This window comes from Triticum aestivum, chromosome 6D, assembly GCF_018294505.1.
Source record: "Triticum aestivum cultivar Chinese Spring chromosome 6D, IWGSC CS RefSeq v2.1, whole genome shotgun sequence".
Classification (NCBI taxonomy): Eukaryota; Viridiplantae; Streptophyta; class Magnoliopsida; order Poales; family Poaceae; genus Triticum; species Triticum aestivum.
The window spans coordinates 82,102,355-82,115,043 of record NC_057811.1 but is presented as its reverse complement, the minus strand read 5'-3'; the positions used below and the strand labels follow the sequence as shown (position 1 = coordinate 82,115,043).

General features: G+C 44.3%; 3 protein-coding genes across 10 annotated transcripts; 1 reads left to right on the top strand and 2 right to left on the bottom strand.

The window, feature by feature from the left end:
• Positions 1–368: 368 nt before the first annotated feature.
• LOC123143710 (protein PHOSPHATE STARVATION RESPONSE 3) lies at positions 369–4,478 on the top strand. 3 transcript variants are annotated; one of them, XM_044562670.1, is made up of 8 exons: positions 369–604; positions 1,839–2,457; positions 2,604–2,817; positions 2,910–2,986; positions 3,075–3,114; positions 3,294–3,360; positions 3,459–3,528; positions 3,747–4,478. In XM_044562670.1, the coding sequence occupies exons 2-8, from the start codon at positions 1,933–1,935 to the stop codon at positions 3,912–3,914; spliced, it is 1,161 nt and encodes a 386-aa protein (XP_044418605.1). In that variant the 5' UTR covers positions 369–604; positions 1,839–1,932; the 3' UTR covers positions 3,915–4,478. The 3 variants fall into 3 exon arrangements, with proteins under 3 accessions (XP_044418605.1, XP_044418606.1, XP_044418604.1); XM_044562671.1 differs by having other exon boundaries at positions 384–604; positions 1,883–2,457; XM_044562669.1 differs by having other exon boundaries at positions 409–604; positions 1,877–2,457.
• A 140-nt stretch (positions 4,479–4,618) lies between these two features.
• On the bottom strand, positions 4,619–8,165 carry LOC123143709 (putative vacuolar cation/proton exchanger 4). 5 transcript variants are annotated; one of them, XM_044562664.1, is made up of 14 exons: positions 7,924–8,165; positions 7,758–7,830; positions 7,506–7,571; positions 7,144–7,362; positions 6,956–7,023; positions 6,842–6,870; positions 6,558–6,754; positions 6,277–6,486; positions 6,019–6,153; positions 5,735–5,851; positions 5,606–5,659; positions 5,395–5,511; positions 5,209–5,305; positions 4,619–4,931 (listed from the first exon to the last, which is right to left on the bottom strand). In XM_044562664.1, exons 2-14 carry the CDS (start codon positions 7,824–7,826, stop codon positions 4,909–4,911), a joined length of 1,401 nt encoding a protein of 466 aa, XP_044418599.1. In that variant the 5' UTR covers positions 7,827–7,830; positions 7,924–8,165; the 3' UTR covers positions 4,619–4,908. The 5 variants fall into 5 exon arrangements, with proteins under 5 accessions (XP_044418599.1, XP_044418602.1, XP_044418601.1 ...); XM_044562667.1 differs by having other exon boundaries at positions 7,506–7,547; positions 7,924–8,163; XM_044562666.1 differs by having other exon boundaries at positions 7,506–7,547; positions 7,758–8,163.
• A 1,209-nt stretch (positions 8,166–9,374) lies between these two features.
• Positions 9,375–12,385, bottom strand: LOC123143708 (protein REPRESSOR OF SILENCING 3). Of its 2 annotated transcripts, XM_044562663.1 has the most exons (5): positions 12,059–12,385; positions 11,620–11,850; positions 10,604–11,140; positions 10,369–10,501; positions 9,375–10,242 (listed from the first exon to the last, which is right to left on the bottom strand). In XM_044562663.1, the coding sequence occupies exons 1-5, from the start codon at positions 12,281–12,283 to the stop codon at positions 9,659–9,661; spliced, it is 1,710 nt and encodes a 569-aa protein (XP_044418598.1). In that variant the 5' UTR covers positions 12,284–12,385; the 3' UTR covers positions 9,375–9,658. The 2 variants fall into 2 exon arrangements, with proteins under 2 accessions (XP_044418598.1, XP_044418597.1); XM_044562662.1 differs by having other exon boundaries at positions 9,375–10,501.
• Positions 12,386–12,689: the final 304 nt, after the last annotated feature.

The following is a 12,689-nucleotide window of genomic DNA, read 5'->3' as shown; positions in this document are numbered from 1 at the left end:
TGCTTCCTCCTTAATTTCCCCATCTAATCAATGGCCGTGCTAGCTAGCTGTGCTGCATCGTATGATCAGGTCAACATGTCGCTTTGTTCAGAAGTTAAGTAAGTTGACAAAGCTTGGTAGTACAAATATTGCTAGGATAGAAAAACTCAACTCGCAAATGACATCAACTTAGATAGGATTGCTCTTCTTTTTTCCTCGTAAAATAAACCTACAAAAAAAAGTTATTCGGGGAAAAAAAACCGGGTACCATACCGGCCTGCATGCATGATTAAAATGTGGCGATAGATAAACAAACCTTGGACAGTACCACAAGTAAGAAAGAGCATAGCAGCAGCAAAGGCAAGAGAAAGCAACTGCATATTGTTAACTAACTCCAGAGAGTTGTGAGAGGGAAGCCAAGGCAATCAAGCGTCCAATTAAGATGGTGCACTGAAAAGGCAGGATGGAGGCTTAATTTATAGCGGGACAGAGACACAGGGAGCTTCTGGACGAACACGGAGAGAGAGAAGACAGAGGGATCATCGGAGGAAGAGGAGGACTGGCGGCTGATTTGGCACTGAATCTCTTACCTCTTCCCGAGACCAGACTCCTCTTGGATTTTCAGGTGAGAAATGAAGCTTCCATCTGCATTCCCATGGATTTCTAGGCACTGATCCAGTCCTAGTTGTGCTCTTCTCCTTGCCAAATAGAGTAATTCTGCTTTGTGTTCTTGTTCATTTGGGATGCTAATGGCTCATCTGCGCTCTCTCCCCGCGGCAAAGGAAATTTGCCCATTTCTTGTGTCGTGTTTCATGTGCCCTTTTGATTTCTGCGTTTACATTTTGTCCTGCTTATGGGAAGGAACCATCATCAAGTTTTGGTAGGAGTAGCTTTTTTCCGGAAAGGGGATAGCCCCGGCCAGGTTTTGGTAGCTTAATAAATCTTCCCTAGCAGAAGAAGATTAGTCAAGTTTGGCACTGGGTTTATATATTTTCTAAATTTTGCATAAGTGCATCCATCTATTTGTCCCAAGTGAAAATTTATAAAGTTCGACGAGTTTATAGAAAACAATAGGAACATTCACAATAACAAAAATATCTGATGTCAAAATATATCCAGTGATGAATCTAACGGTATTGATTTGGAATTGTGTATGTCAATGATTTCTTTATAAACCCCCTCAAAAAAATGATTTCTTTATAAACTTGGTCAAAGTTTAGAAAGTTTGACTTGAGACAAAACTAATGTCCAGATTAAATAGAAACGGAGGGAGTGTCTATTCTCTCCCTGTACGTGAGTTTGATTTCATGGTTTGTGAAAAGAAGTTTTAGACATGACCGTAGCAATCATAGGAAGCAAACGATCATCTCTACTCTTATAAAAAATGGAGTTGGTGATGATGGTGTGCCTGCCATCCCGCAACATAGGCCGTCCGATCTATATCTGATGGATAGGAAGGAAACTATGACAATTTTGCAAAAAGATACCCGCACTCCTTTCCACATTTGCAGATAAGGCCTTCCCTTGTTCATCTTTATCTCCCAAAAGATAAACTACTCATATAAATGCATCTTGATGTTCCGTGCAATGCACGGGCATCTTGCTAGTTACCTCTGAAATATGAGTGGCTATCGTTGAAGGGTCTAAATCATCTGGGAATATTCTTATGTCCCTTATGTACACTCTTTTAGCATATTTCTTAGGTCAATCTGGATCATTCTATTGATAGACTAGTACTCCCAAGTCAAATAATGCTTTGTTTTTCTTCATAAATGATGTCCACTGGACAAGATTAGACTTCCTGCGCCCATATTTATGAACAATTTTTCATTTACATATTGAAATACATTGTTTGACAGGCTTTGGAACTTATATTGTGCTTGACTGGATATTTAAGCTGTAGGGTTGGACTGGAGCAAGCTTTCCATCTCAATTCTCATTTTCTAAGGCACAATGAGCACACAGAGTGTAATTCCTGTGAAACATTTCATTGCTCCTGACATCAGGGCTCACACCTGCAATGCTCCACAACCTTCAGTCCATCAAATGTTCAATGCTAAATCCGATATTTACAGTTCGGCAGATGATACTTCCCGAGTCTCGTATGCTGACCTATCAGACCCGAATTCATCCAGCTCTTCCACATTCTGCACAAGCATGTACTCATCGTCGTCGACAAAACCCAGTGGATTTTCTTTCCTGCCCCATCCTTCTAAATGTGAGCAGCAGCAGGTATCAGCTGCAAAATCATCGAGCTCTTCTTTGCTGTTTGCTGCTGATCCAAGCACTGGCGTTCATGGTGATCTTGAACATCCACTTGATCTCAAGGACTTCCTTAACCTCTCCGGCAACGCTTCTGACAGTAGCTTCCGTGGAGGAGGCAATGCCATGGATTTCAGTGAGCAGCTGGAGTTTCAGTTCTTGTCTGAACAACTTGGGATTGCCATCACCGACAACGAGGAGAGCCCTCGGTTAGATGTGAGTACCTTTAGGTCCATGGTTGATCCTTCACTTAACATCATTATCTGAGTATTTCTTCAACTAGCTTCTTGAGTTCACATGCACCTTTATCTTGGCTAAGTTCAGATTTTAACTAGTCATTTTCCATATAAATCATTGCTTAGGACATATATGGCATACCGCCGCAATGCTCACCTAGTCTAGTATCCCCTTCCTCTGACCATGAGGATCTGCGCAGTGGGGGTTCTCCGGTTGAAGCCCAGTTGACGTCATCACATTCTTCATCTGGAGCAACATGTAGCAAAACGAGAATGAGATGGACACTTGAGCTCCATGAGCGTTTTGTGGAGGCTCTGAAAAAGCTCGGAGGACCGGAAAGTAGGGTGATCCCTCTGTTAAATTTTTGGGGTAATTTTTCTTGAAAATAGAACCGTCCCTTAGATGTTTTGTTCCATGTACATATCTTCCAGAGGCAACTCCCAAGGGTGTGCTGAAGCTTATGAAGGTAGAAGGCTTGACAATCTTTCACGTAAAGAGCCATTTGCAGGTAAATGGCCAAATATCTTTAAATGCATACTCACAAACATATCATCACATTACGATGTTTATACACAACTTGTTATTTCAAAATGCAGAACTATCGACATGTGAAGTATATTCCGGAGAAAAAAGAAGGTAAGACAACTAAGGTGAAGGGAAAATCAATACAGATTAAGTGTAAAATAATTTCTGAATATTTGACATAGTGGCAGTTGTTTTCATTCATAATCTTGTCATTCTCATGAAAAGTTGCTTTGAGTTGTAATTTTGTCATTCTCATGAAGTTTTTTTTTTTGGCTCCATGCTAAATCTAGTGAAGAGACCATGTTCAGAAGATAACAACGCAAAATCAGCATCTGGAATTGATTCTGGCAACAAGAAGTATCTCCCTCTCCAGAACTTGCTATCTCTTTTTATGTTAGCATGAGGGGCATGCAAAAACTGTGTCATCAAAGTTCACATCGATTTCCATTTCTTAGGAGTTTTCAAATGGCGGAAACTCTACGGATGCAAATGGAGGTTCAGAAACAGCTCCATGAGCAACTAGAGGTAACAGTGTGATAAGAAGATGTTGATAGGTTCAGAAACAGTTCTTGGTTAATCTATATAAGCATACTGCAACTTATCTTTGCAAGCCTTTGTCAGCATTCTTGGTTAATCTATGCTTTACCTATTTGATAAGAAGAATTATTTTTATTAGTCATCACATATATTCAGAAAAACTCGTAGCTTATCAGCAGTGTTAACTTTGTTGTTTTGGCCATCAGGTGCAAAGGGAATTACAGCTGCGCATAGAGGAGCATGCAAGATATTTGCAGCAGATACTAGAACAACAGAAGGCCAGAAAATCTACGGTGCCGAAACCAGAGGAGAAAACAGAGGTCAACACCACTTCAGCTCCGCCGCTGAAGCGTAAAATTTCAGACACCGAATAGAACACAACTCGCAGATGGATAGCAGAAGGCCAGAGCTACAACTTGATCTTGAAAGTGAACCATGATGAACGATAATGGTGCATGCTTTAACCCTCTTGCCATGTAGAGTTCTAGTGCTTGCAATTGCATATATCATGTTTTTCTTGAATATACCTTATGACAAGGTCCATCCATTAATGCTGAAATAGGTTCTAGCTAAGCCATTGTATATAATTAGTTCTGCTGCTTGTTTCCATGAAAAAACAAGATATTCTCATATGTAATTAAACTAGCGTTGTATTTCAAACATAAATGTCGCATTGCTCCCTGTTCATGCTCATGAGCATCTTAAGCATCCAAGATAAACTGAATTAAATCAAAGTTTGAGGTTGCGATGTGAACCCTACATATGGGGAGTACTGCGACGAGATGATGCGCGTGGCACTGGACACTACGGACATCCTGGCGGCATGCCTGGACGTTACAGACGTCCTGAGCACCCTAAACGCCTTCGTCGCTTGGATTGCGAAGGGCCGTGGCAAAGGTAGCCAGGAGGGAGAAAAGGAATCAGGTGGTCTCTAAGAAGTATACCATCTAAGCCTCTAAGGAGTTGACGCAATTTCGATGGGTTTGAATTTGATGGAATGGAATAAGTTGAACCCGATGTTTTGATTGATCTTACATGTTATGTAATGATGAGACCTGCACTTGATGCAATTAGTTGGTAAAAAATACCAAAACTAAAATATTGTTTCAACTTTCATTCTTTGCTGGTACCATAACAAGAGAATCTGCCTACACAACTTCATACTTTTTTACCTGTATTGCCTATCTACAAAAATGGATGTGCGGCTTTCTGAAAAGACTTTCAAGAATGGATGCGCTTGAAAGACCTCTAAATGTGAGGAAACACTGCGAAATTAGTCAAAAATACACAAATAGTCCCTGTCCTGATTGCAAATGTTGTCACATCGTAGACATCTTCTGTAGAATCCATGGGATCATCCAGGTACTGCTAGTTTTGCGCAGGGTTATTACCTGCAGGTAAAAATTTGGAATATTAGTGAATTGTGTAAATTAATCAAAATACAAATCTTTCTTGTTTTCTTATTGGGTGTGTATTTTGAGATTCATGAAAATAATATTTAGAGCAGCCTTGTTTGTAGCTAAATGCCCAACTACTGAAAATTCATGCAGCACAAACACTAATCAACCATGTACCCGAACCCGGTGGCTTTAATCAAAGCCATGCATAAAGCCTTTGATCTGAAAGATAAAAGAACAGGCAGAGGAAGTGCAGAAGTGAAGAACTTGCCATCAGGATCCTGATCGGAATGTACATAGAAACTAGCAGCGACTATCAGATAGCATAGAAACAGCATCAACCCTTTTAAGCAATTTGAAGTCCCATCCTGGAAATTGGGAGAAAAATAGAAGAGTGAATTCTCGCAAAAGCAAGACAGAGATCTTAAAGAATGCTACCAGTATATAATTTTAGTACCTGCAACAAAAATGCGACAACCAGTACCGTCATTAAGAGGCTTGCGGTCTCGAAGAGATGAAAGTTCAAGTCCATGGGCTGGCCCATCATCCACCCTATCACTACACAAAATGGTATCTGCAAAATGAGATGCAGAGCAATCTGTCAGTAAAACAATAGCTGATAAATTCAGATAAATGCCAGTAAGGCACAAACGGTTCGACCAACCTACCCCAAACATGGACATTTGTGTTGATGACCCTATTGCAACTCCCAGGGAAAGATCCTATAAGAAAAATATAAGAACCTTATGTGATCTGTCGGAATGGAAAGACTGCTAAGAATTTTAAACTTCTCTTACTAATTTATCTTTCATTGCGAACATGACCGCACTAGCATGTTCTGCAGCATTCCCCACAATTGGAAGTAAAATAACACTGATGAACGCAACCGGTATATTCCAAGCCTGTGAAGCCCCCTGATAAATTTGCAAGGTTAATATTACCATTTTTTTAAGGGAAGTAATAAGTCAGTACAAATCACATAATCTGTTTCCATGAGGATAAATGCATATATGTATCTGTTAAGTAATCATAATCAACATAAGTGAACATACTCATCTAGTGGATCAGTCAGAGAGCTTACGTCGATTGCATTAACTAAGTAGTCAGAGAGTACTGAGATCCAAATTGTCAAAATTGCAAGCCAGGCAATGGCTTCCCATTTTGAAATGTCAGGAGCTTCATTGTTGTCAGCATCCCCTACATTCTCACCTCTTCCCTGGTACAATCAAATGCACATATGTAACTCAGAAACTTGAAAAAGAAAATATGGAGAAATAGCAAGCCCAGCAAAACATCATTCGTAAACTATGCATATCAGTATGGGCAATCCATCACTTACTTGATTAGATTCCTCGCGACGGCGACTGGTTGTCAGTTCAAAGTAGATGTAGCAAGCGTAAGCAACAAGCATGACGCAGCTGCTGAACCTTGACAAGGCTAGTCCTGACTTTCCAGAGTGGACTTCTGAATGAGTGTAATGCAGCACAGTAGGAGGCAGCAGCCCCAATACGGCCATCAAAAGCAGCCCAGAGCTCACTACTGCCTCTGACTGCAACAACAACACAGAATGAGCACTCTCATCTACATTGTGCAAATCTGTGAACAGACAAGAATGGTCACCTTGCTGAATTTCTGCTCAGTTTTGCCACAAGTGACCCCTCCACTGAAAAATGCGCAACCGAGAACCAGAAGCAAGTTTGACAGGATGGACCCTAGCAGAGACTGCTGGACAACTCGTAACTTTCCGCTCCTTAGCGCATGGATCGATATAATCAACTCGGTTGCATTGCCAAATGTAGCATTCAGAAGGCCCCCAACTGCATGCACATGAAATTTGTCAAGCCAACGACAATTAGAATGCTACTTGGATCAGAATGCTTCAAAGAAGAGCAACAGAGTGAGACCTGTTGGGCCTGTGAAGAATGCTAACTGCCTGCAGTAAGAAGCAGAGTGTCAGATGTTCGTTCAGTAAGATCAATAAGGACCACCAAACAAGTGTGAAAACTGTAACAAATTACTCGGTGGCGAAACCCAGTCGCTCCGCCAAAGGAATAATGCCCAACAGAGTCAGGGGAAACACCCAGCCCTTCAACAGAAACAAAGGAGTAATAGTGTAATATCAGGACAAGAAAACAAAAAAAATGCAGCATAAAGCAGATACTAACACAAATTGATGAAACACTTGGATGCAATTTAGCACACATACATTGTTTCCTGTCATGTCCTTGACAACGATCGCCACAAAGCCAGACGGTATCAACAGGTTGAGCTTTGACTTGAGCAGCACAAACTTCAGGCTACCAAACATCCCCAAATTCCCAGGGCCTGCATTTCTCTCAAAGCCGCCAGTTCTGCGGGACAGCGCTTCCGAGGCAATAAGCGTGTCGTCGTCGAATTCGTCTGCTCCATCGGAGAATGTGGATGCCTGTTCTATAGGAAGATCAACGAGAGCAAATCCAGTGAATAAGTATGGAGACACGAAAACCAAAAACATAGAAAAAACCTATGCAAATGAGGAATGTATGATGAATGCACTAGACGGTAAGGAAAATTGTTGTGATCACTCACTTGAATGGCAGACTTCTGGCCATTTCCATTGATCCTGTCCATCTGTGAATCAATGGAAACCATTAACTGTATAGCAATTAGTTGGTTAATATTAATTGATCATTCCCACCCGATTGCCATGTTAATTATTGCAATATCTCAATCAATTCTCGGGTTGATTTGGGTCGACCGGAAGTAATTACTACAGAATGCAGAACAGGAAAAACAAAAAAGAATGCAGAACAGGAAAGGAGACGGATGGGAGAACGAAACCTGATGGAAGTTTTGACGGCCGGGCAAGAGCCGCCGGGAGTCGGAGCCGGCCGCCGCCGTGGACGTCATCGTCCTGATCCACGGATGAAAGCCGGATGCGGGGACGTAATCCTCATGGATAAATCGCAAGAATAGGAGGGAGATGATGGGGAGAAATTAATATTACCTGATCTCCTGCGAAATGCGCTTTTATATATATCTCCTAAAACCTGATCCTAGTTAGGGCGCTCGTCATCCATGAAGGAATCATGACGAAGAGGAGGACGAGAGGTGAGATGCGTGCATGGTCAGGTTAGGTTGGAGACGGGTACGGCACCACCTCGCCCCCACCAAAATCCACCTCTGTCTCAGGTTTCTTTTAGGTCGTGGTTTGGAAGAGAGAGAGAGAGAGAACTGGGAGAGTCTAGAGAGAGAACGTCAGTTTTAAGGGCCGCCTATTCATTCATTGCCTGAATATTTTTCAATCGGTTGATTTTTTCAGCTGTTGATCCGACGGTCGGCATCTTCCTCCTCTCGACCCTCCGTATCACCGTGCCCGTGGTCAGACGTCAACCCTCTTCCTCCCTCCTCGTCTCAGCCCCGGGCCTGCCTTCAGAATTTTTCATCAAAAACAACTGACACGAAGTGTGTTTTCAGGCCACTGAAATTTAGCAAATGCATAGTTCTAATGGCGGCCCGGGTGAATGGCTGAGCTCTTCACATCTAAGAGCATCTCCAAAAGAGGCGCTAAAAGTAGCCCGCGCTGGAAAAAACGTTAATTTAGCGCGCGGAGCATCTTCGACAGACGCTGCAAAAGCCAGCACGCTGTAAAATCCATCCAGGGCGCTGGGAATTTCTGCATCGCACGCGGGATATTTGGTGCGCGGCGTACAGCGCGCTGGACAATTTGAAGCGCGAAGACGAACTGCTCCGCTTCCTCTGCTCGTCCCGCCTCGAGCTCGCCGCTGTAGGGGCTGCAGCGCGCCGCCGCCGGCCGCGGCCACTCCTATGCGTTCTCGTCTCTGCTCGTCCTAGCACGGGACGGAGCCGACGCTGCCCTTCTACTCGCCGGCTGCAGCTCGCCGCCTCGAGTTCGCTGGCCGGGAGCGCGTGCCGGCCAGGAGCCGCCGTTACCCTTCTGCTAGCTTGCTCCAACGATTAAGGGAAGCTAGCTAGCTCGGATTTGCGATTCACAGCAAGCTAGCTCGCGTGCGGAGGCCGGCGAAAAATGATTTGCAAGGTCAGCAAGCTAGCTTGCTCCAACCATTGGGGACCCAATTGCGTTTTTGTTTTGATCAGATGGACTTATTTGTAAATGTTTAGGGATCTGTTTGTTGTAGATATATTTGTGGTGCTTTATTTTTTAGGGCGTCTGCTGGACTGCTGCGCGCTGTCCTTTGCGCGCTATATTTTTGTGCCTCTGCTGGACTGAATCGGCCACGGCGCGCTAAAATTACTAAAATGGCGCTGTAAAATTATTTTAGCGCGCCATTTATTTGGGCTTCCGTTGGAGATGCTCTAAGAGTGGAAGAACACAGCAGTAGTAGGGCCAGTTTTTTGCAAAGGAGCCCCCGGTGTTAAGGGGGAAACATGCAAGAGTTGGAACAATAGTACTAGGATATTAAACACATTGCAAGATAAGAAAATGGAGATGATCATTCAAGAGACAGGATACAGTGATTTACTGAAGTCTCACGTAATACTGCAGATACATCGGAGCGTTCCTCGGATCAATAATGCTACAAGGAGCCACAGTTGATATATGTCCTCGAGAGGCTAGAAAACTTAGTTGAGGTAATACAAAATTTGCAAGACTCGAATTTGCAGGAGTCAAGCTTCGCACCGAAGCGTGATTGTTCGTTTGGTAAGCTTTGGTGATGGTACGAGGTAGCTCCGCAAGATGTGACCCCAAGAACATCCGGTTATCCTCTCCGTGACTGTGGCTTTCCTCTCCTGGAGTTACTGGATCCGGCCTTCTTCTCGTCGCCCCTCTTGCTGAACCCGGTTAGAACCTTCTTTGCCTTCGACCATTGCTGAACTGACTCTTCGTTTCTCATGAACGGGCAGACTTCACTGATTGTAATCTTTGGGACCACACACGGTTCTTCTACCTTGTTGCTCTCGTCGTGCCCTCGGGTTTCATGACCAGCTGAACCAATTGTTGTTCCAGCGGATGGTGTTCCCGTGGAGCTCAGTAAGTTCTGCTCAGACGAGGGCTGAGTTATAGCCGCCGGGGATTCCAAAGATGTCATACCTAATGATGTCACTTCCCTCCTGGCTTCGGTGCATGCGACAGAGGTCTCAGTAGCAGGTTCAAGTTTTGGTGGTGCTGGGCTGATGTTCGGCAATATCTGCGATATACTGAAAGATGTAGCCCCCATGCCTCCTACAAGATCTCTCCAGGCAGACTTCTGAGTCCACACAGAACCCTTTTTAGGTTCAGCAGTAGGAAGCTCATTTTGTGAACCTTCGTTTTTGGTAGAACGACCTGTTAGAGCGTCAACACCTTCAAGACCAGCAGAACTTTTAGCTCTATCAAGTACGGAAGAGAAACCATGTGTTCCTTTTCCTGACAAAACAGAGGATTTTTGTTCATTTTGGATGGCTACTGCCACAGATGGCAAAGACCTCCCTGTAGTCCTCCTGTCTGCATTCATTGAAGTAGACTGCTTCTGGTTTCTAGGTTCAGATAAATCCTCTGGTTTCTGTCTCTTCTTTTGTGGAGAAATCTCATCAAAATGCTGACGTTTTCTGAACCGCTCGTCCTAATATTTAGAAATTAATTAGGAGTGTTCTTGCACATAATTGAATGGAAAAATTGTGCATCACAGGAAAATTATTCAGGCAAGTAACTGCAATATGCATACCTTATTCACTGCTTGGTTTGCCCTATTTAACTGTGCAGCTGAGTTGTTGGCCTTGCGAGGAGCAATGTTGATCACAAGGTCATCATCCAATTCTTCTTCAGAAGGATCGTCTGTTTCTTCCATTTGGAGGTCATCCAAATCTTCTTCAGGAGTTTCTGTTGTTTCTTCCATTGGTAAATCATTGTCGGAATCAGAGGGTTCTGTCTCCGTATCAGAGGGTTCTGTCTCAGCATTAGAGGGTTCTGTCTCAGCATCAGACGGTTCCATGATGTTAACAACATCACCTTGTTTCTGCAGTTCCGATGAATCGATTTGCTCAGTGTCCTTCTCAAAGAGCTTACTCATCACAGAATTCATGATGTTGCGCTCCTTCTCATATGCAACACGATTAAGAACAGCAGCATATTCTTCATTAGCTTTCTCAGGAGGTCCACAGTGCTCCTCGCAGTCACAGAAATGAATTGGGTAGGAAGGGACTTCAATATTTCTGAAACTGTATTTGTGCTTTCCACTGCCTTTAAAAGGCAAAGGTTTCAGCTGCAAAACAGATCATTGGTTAGGAGAATGAATGTCAAGGAAATAACGGAAACATTAGATGATCATTTCGGTGGGAAATGCACAGCTGCTATTTTGATCAATATACTGCATGATAACTACCCTTTTACCATTGCTGTTTCTGTTACAACCAGTCTCAACAAGATATTTATCTACACACAAATTTCATACTGAATTGCTATTTCTCATTCAAAACCTAATCTTACAAATTACACCTGCTAAGTTTGTCTCATATTCCGTAAAATGAACCTGATTCAAGCATCAGCTCATGGTTATGAAAAAAAAAAGGTACAACGAAGCAATTCCAAGAACATGCTATCAATCATCAGGAGGAATGGCATACTATTACTTGCATGGTCACACCTATTTGCAGAGACTAAAGAAACTACAGAACACACGATTTGGAAAATTCATCAAAACAGTCAGACCAAAGAATTATGCAACACAGAGAGACAACTCACCTTCCTCAATCTCGGGAAGTAGATGTTAAGCTTTGAACTTTCCAGAGCATCCTTCTCCAGCTTCCGCTTCTCCTTCTCCTCCTGCTTGTCCACATTATCTTCCGCATGCATTTCTTGAGCAGCTGCCGCCGCCGCCGCCTCCTGCTCCCATTCTCGCTTCAGCCGAACGAGGTAGTGCTCCTTGGCCTTCTCCAGTTTCAGCTTCCCTCCTTTCCATTTGCACCCATTGTACTACACGCAAATTAACATCTTCTCAGAAATTCTCAGCGCAACCACGAAACGCGACATCAAACAGCAGGCCAAAATCTCGTTCACCTCCAGCAAAGGCGCTAATTAGGACGAACGGATAGAATTAACAAGCCCCAATCTGCTACTATTAACAAAGATGGTTTCCCTCGGGGAAAAAATGAGATGGTTGGATGGGGTGGCGGATGCTTACGGTGGAGAAGAGCTTGGCCAGGGCCTTGTGGGAGGGGCATTGGAAGTCGACGTAGGCGAAGCTGCGGCCGCTGGTGCGCACGAACTCGACGCCGGCGACGCGGCCGATGGAGCCGAACACGGCCTCCAGGTCGGCCGCGGACACGCCCTCCGCCAGCCCGCCCACGAATAGCCGCGTGGTGACGGCGCCACCGCCGTCTGCCTCCGCCGCGGCCGTCGCCGCCATGAGAAAACTGTGTTCGCGGAGCGCAAGACGGTGGCGGCGGCGAGGGCAGGGCAAGGGCGAACAGAAGGGGGAGCCGCGTGGCTGTAAGATTCGTGCGGTGCCAGCGTCGATGGCTGAGGGGGTTCCTTTCTCGCGGGGCTGTGGTCGGTGGCTGGAAGGTGGGACCCAGGAGCTGACGTGGTGACAGGTACACTGGCTTCGGTTGGGCTTAGATTGGGCCAAATTGTAGACCCGAATGGTAGCCCTAAGAGAGAGATGCCTTTAACGTTGTGTTGTGCGTATGAAGATGTTGCCGTATTGTGGAGTCCAGTCTTAGGCCTTGTACAATGGGCGATGCTTAGAGAGGTGCTTAGAAAAATAAACCGAATTTTTCTGAAGCACCGGTGCCTATTTCTACAGGAGAGAC